The sequence below is a fragment of the Hyalella azteca genome, unplaced genomic scaffold (assembly GCF_000764305.2).
Source record: "Hyalella azteca isolate HAZT.00-mixed unplaced genomic scaffold, Hazt_2.0.2 contig11181, whole genome shotgun sequence".
In the NCBI taxonomy this organism is placed as follows: Eukaryota; Metazoa; Arthropoda; class Malacostraca; order Amphipoda; family Hyalellidae; genus Hyalella; species Hyalella azteca.
This window is the reverse complement of record NW_025941189.1, coordinates 1-4,845: the sequence shown is the minus strand read 5'-3', so window position 1 is coordinate 4,845 and position 4,845 is coordinate 1. Positions and strand designations below refer to the sequence as shown.

The 4,845-nt window shown below is 38.7% G+C and overlaps 1 protein-coding gene across 4 annotated transcripts; it reads right to left on the bottom strand.

Annotated features, from left to right (window-relative positions):
- Positions 1-993: 993 nt before the first annotated feature.
- Positions 994-4,699, bottom strand: LOC108678233 (bolA-like protein 3). 4 transcript variants are annotated; one of them, XM_047882733.1, is made up of 4 exons: positions 4,547-4,699; positions 3,409-3,526; positions 2,524-2,612; positions 994-1,934 (listed from the first exon to the last, which is right to left on the bottom strand). In XM_047882733.1, the coding sequence occupies exons 1-4, from the start codon at positions 4,601-4,603 to the stop codon at positions 1,869-1,871; spliced, it is 330 nt and encodes a 109-aa protein (XP_047738689.1). In that variant the 5' UTR covers positions 4,604-4,699; the 3' UTR covers positions 994-1,868. The 4 variants fall into 4 exon arrangements, with proteins under 4 accessions (XP_047738689.1, XP_018022088.1, XP_018022089.1 ...); XM_018166599.2 differs by having other exon boundaries at positions 3,409-3,523; XM_018166600.2 differs by having other exon boundaries at positions 3,409-3,514.
- Positions 4,700-4,845: the final 146 nt, after the last annotated feature.

Here is a 4,845-nt window from a genome sequence, read left to right as displayed (position 1 = left end):
ATTCCTAACAGAAAATTTCAACGTAAAATGTAGATAGAAGACGAGATGCCCGTATATGTATATTCGTTTTGGTGTTAACATTTCTTTTCAAGAAGGATCAGAAACCGTTTTGAGTTTTAGAATTTATTACATTTGTACAAATTCTGCTCAACAGACTTGAAAAAATTCGGCCTTATCCATGACGAGATCGCATGGTGAAACGCCAAATTACATCACTTAGAGAAGTGTATGGGTCACATTGTCCAAATAGTAACACTTTCTGCACACAGCACGAGCAGAGAGCGGGCGTAGCACTGATACGCTCTTGTTGACGTTGCCAAACAGAACAGGATGGCCGACACAAATCGAAAAGTGCATCGCTATTTTGACAGTCCCATTAATTTTTCTGAGTGGGACACCTCCTTAGCTATACTACCAGCGTCGTATTTTTGCTAAACTATACAACAAATCCACAATGGAGCAGGATTACATCTCATTAAATTAAATAAATTATATGCATAAAGTAAAGAGTCTTCGAGGAGGGTACAGAAAGAATATAGAAGAAAGCTCGTCAGTATTCAAAATTAGAAAGTAGATTCAAAATTAGAAAGTGGTAACTCTGAAGTACATGTTGAGCCTTTCACTATAGAAAAATATGAAATGAAGTGCATGAAAGGCAGCGCTTCTCCAGCGGTGGCGTTCAATATCAAATAAAATATCAGAGCCTTTACTGTCAAAACTCTCTTAAGTACACGTTGCGGCCTAGGTACACGTACACGTAGCAACCTAAGTTAAACGTTGCGGCCTAGGTACACGTAGCAACCTAAGTTACACGTAGCGGCCTAAGTACACATAGCGGCCTAAGTTACACATAGCGGCCTAAGTACACATAGCGGTCTAAGTTACACGTAGCGGCCTAAGTACACATAGCGGTCTAAGTTACACGTAGCGGCCTAAGTTACACATATTAAGTTACACGTAGCGGCCTAAGTACACATAGCGGCCAAAGTTACACGTAGCGGCCTAAGTACACATAGCGGCCTAAGTACACATAGTGGCCAAACTACACGTAGCGCCGATTTCTCGTCCGTGATTGGTTGGTTTAGCTTGAAAAGCCGTCAGTAATCGAGTGACGGAGTTACAAACTTGTAACAATTTTTGGTATTACGGTCTCAGATGTTCTTAGCTACGAGAAATCGCCCTCCACAGCGACACTTTGCTGTTAATGGTTAGCCGTAGATTCTTCTAGCCAAAACAAAATAGAAATCAGCAGCTTTGGAAAAATATTTGATAAAGTAACCCATTTTATTAAATTTATTTGATAAAGTAATCCTTTCGCGACCACGTGAAGCTTGGGTGGAAAAAGTGTCAAATTATTGACTTTCTTGAACAAGTTTATGGTGACAGCGCCTCAAATAAATCAGCAACCTACAAATGGATTAGTCGGTTCAGAAGCGGAAGAAATGACACCAAAGATGACTCATGCAGAGGCGTCATCTTTGCGACTGCGAAAAGCAGGCGCACAGCCGCGGTTGATGTTAATGGGGTGATCCCACGATCAGCAAGATCACCAGAAGAACATCAAATGATCAGCAAGATCACCAGAAGAACATCAAATGATCAGCAAGATCACCAGAAGAACATCAAATGATCAGCAAGATCACCAGAAGAACATCTAATGATCAGCAAGATCTCCAGAAGAACATCTAATGATCAGCAAGATCACCAGAAGAACATCAAATGATCAGCAAGATCCCCAGAAGAACATCAAATGATCAGCAAGATCACCAGAAGAACATCTAATGATCAGCAAGATCTCCAGAAGAACATCTAATGATCAGCAAGATCACCAGGAGAGAGTGATCTGATCATCAGGATCTTCGATAGGATCAAGACTCAGGGACAGACGTGGAGATCCTGAGCCCGTGCATGTCCTTGATCTGCTCGGCGAGCGCCTGCCCAGGCACCGCAGATATTCGATTAACCATTCCATAATTCAAGACAAAATTGATATTGATTATGTTACTTAGTTATTATTATAATTTCAATTATTAGCTTTAGTCTAAGCAGCTCAGATTGATTTGCATGAACTGTTAAATCTGTTGAACTGATAATCCCGGAGTAAACAGGAATTCTTACCAAGGTACCAAAAAAACATGCTCCAATAAGCATGTAATATATTACAAACAAATTGTTACAAAAAATGCCTAATTTTTTATAAAATAAAGTAACACTAGAGAATTAAAAAAATATCTGAAAGTCCCACCTCGGTAACGATTTTTTGTTGCTTTGCGCGGGTCAGAAGTGCCAGAAAACAACACTAGACATTTTATTACAAAATAAATCGACAGTTTCAACTATCAATTAATGTGTGCTGCTTCGTGTGTAAGAAGTTAAGAAAATAACTCTATTGGATTTAAAGGAAATAAAAAATTAAGTGCCAGCCTCACCTCTGTAATAAGGTTGTGTCGCTTCCTGTGTAAGAAGTTAAGAAAATAACTCTATTGGATTTAACAATAATAAAAAATTAAGTGACAGCCTCACCTCTGTAATAAGTCTGTGTTGCTTCACGCGACTCAGTCCTTGGAAGTCGGAAGATTCTACCCAAACTTCATACATTGACCCACAGCCACCTGAGATGAACAAGTTATTAAACAGTATGAGAGAAAATATATTTGAGATATCTCAGGAAAATAATTGAAAATGTATAATTTAAAATTTATCGACTTCATTTGATAGCACGAGTCGAAACAATGAACGATTTTCCAAGCTGAAATTCTTCTTGATTTCAATATGCATTTTCATAATTATTACATATTTATATTCGAAAGTGAAATTCTCTCTTAGAGTATATGAAATATTTACGATTCAACACCGCACCATATTTGGACGTTTCGTTATTCATAAATTCTACATTATAGAAATGTTTACAACTGACGAAGTTTGCACCATGCGTAAGAGAACACACGACTATACATATATAGTAGTTCGGGTGTGAAAACTGCCAAAGCGCGAAAATTTGTTAATAGAATTTCTGGTTATGCTTCGCGAGTCTAGGAGCAGAGGCTTGTATTACAAACTGCGATGACGAGACGCATCAAAAGTGACGGGCATTGACAAAACGCATGACAAGTGACAGGAGTAGTGGCAAACACATGGCAAGATACTGGTGCAATGGCAAGACACGGTAACTTTCGTTACCACGAATACGGATATTATTTGGTTTAAATAGTAATTTGCTGTAGGATATGATATGCAGTTTTTTAGAATTTTCACAAAATTTTCAGAGTTTACGTAAAATAACGCGGATAAAAGAGCATCGCTGGCAAAACCGAGATGACAAAATCAAGATAGCATAACTGAGCGAAACAGCGCTTAGGCAAGCCGAGTCAAGAAGAAACGTAGGGTGAGTCAGCAATAGTGGGTCACCGGAGATGTCCTGTACGCGGACGGCGGAGGCTGTAGGGAAGCGCGTCTTCAGAAGCTCCTCCAGCCGAGCCTCCCCAGAGTCGCTGTCAGTGCCGGAGCAACGTCTCTGTGAACACTGCTACAGGTAGAGTTAACCTTAAAAAAATATTTAAATTAAGAATAAGACAGGGCACTTCATCGAAATTTAGTTAAACAGAAGCTAAATGAACTGGCACTTGTATAGTTTAGGACAGGAGTATGTGTGCACCTCTAGGATAATGAGTGCTTCGTCTCAGCAAACACTGCTAAAGGTAACATGGGGTGTGGTTAACCTTGAATAAATACTCAAATTAAGAACAAGACGAACCNCAAATTAAGAACAAGACGAACCACTTCATCAAAATTTATTTCATTAAAAGTCATATGAACTGGTTCTTGTGTAGTTTAGGACAGGAGTATGCGTACAGCTCTGGGATCATGAGTGCTTCGTCTCAGCGAACACTGCTATAGGTAACATGGGGTAGATGCAACGTAGAATTGAATATTTGAATTGAAAGATAAAAGTGTACTTTTCATAAAAATTGGCTTGATCAAAAGCTGAAGGAATCGGCACTTAGCACGTTGAGTGAGGTACTACTACACACCGAATATATTTAAGTACCGGTACTATGCGGGCGAGCGCCCCAGATACCTATCGTCTAGGGATTTTGAAAGAATTTTATGCATAGTGGGAGAACCGAAAAGTTACAGCAAAACTGAGACTTGGAAAGATTTGGACCGAAAATTGAAGTGTGATTTTCAAAAGAGTACATATAAATCAAATTGAAAGCACAAATGAAGTTATTTTTTGAATTTAGGAACGGAATTCAAAAGAGAGTTTTATGTAAAATTGAAAAGTTTTCCTTCAATTACCCACTATAATTTTACTTTTTTTTAACGAGATTTTAAAATTACAGGGATAATCAGCATTCTCGGGAAACATCAAGCTTACCAAGTTACCAGTTAGTCTAAACAGATTTACTTTTATCCAATAAATATACATATTTCCATTCACAAACTGTAGTAGTTCAGGTATGAGCAATAAGTTATTCGCTGCATGGACATTCTCAAGCATGAAAGTGTCAACGAGTTTGCTTAGGTTTCTCCTTCTACGACTCACCACCTGCGATGTGAGCGCTGTACGTGGTGGGGGCAGAAGGCGCCGTAATGCCTTCATCTTCACGACTATCAGGTTATAAGTACCTGAATAGTATATAAATGAGAGACTTTCCACCGATCAAACTTGTAGGTCCATGCTTGGTACGAAGATTAATTAATCAATCGTATATACAATAATATCAGTATAATTCGGCAGAAGCTTTTCTTTTATGCAAGTTTGATTGAAGACCAGAGCATGCTTCTTATTAATAATCTTCTTATTCGTCTTTTCAATGACTCGAACTAAGTTTCTAGCTGGCG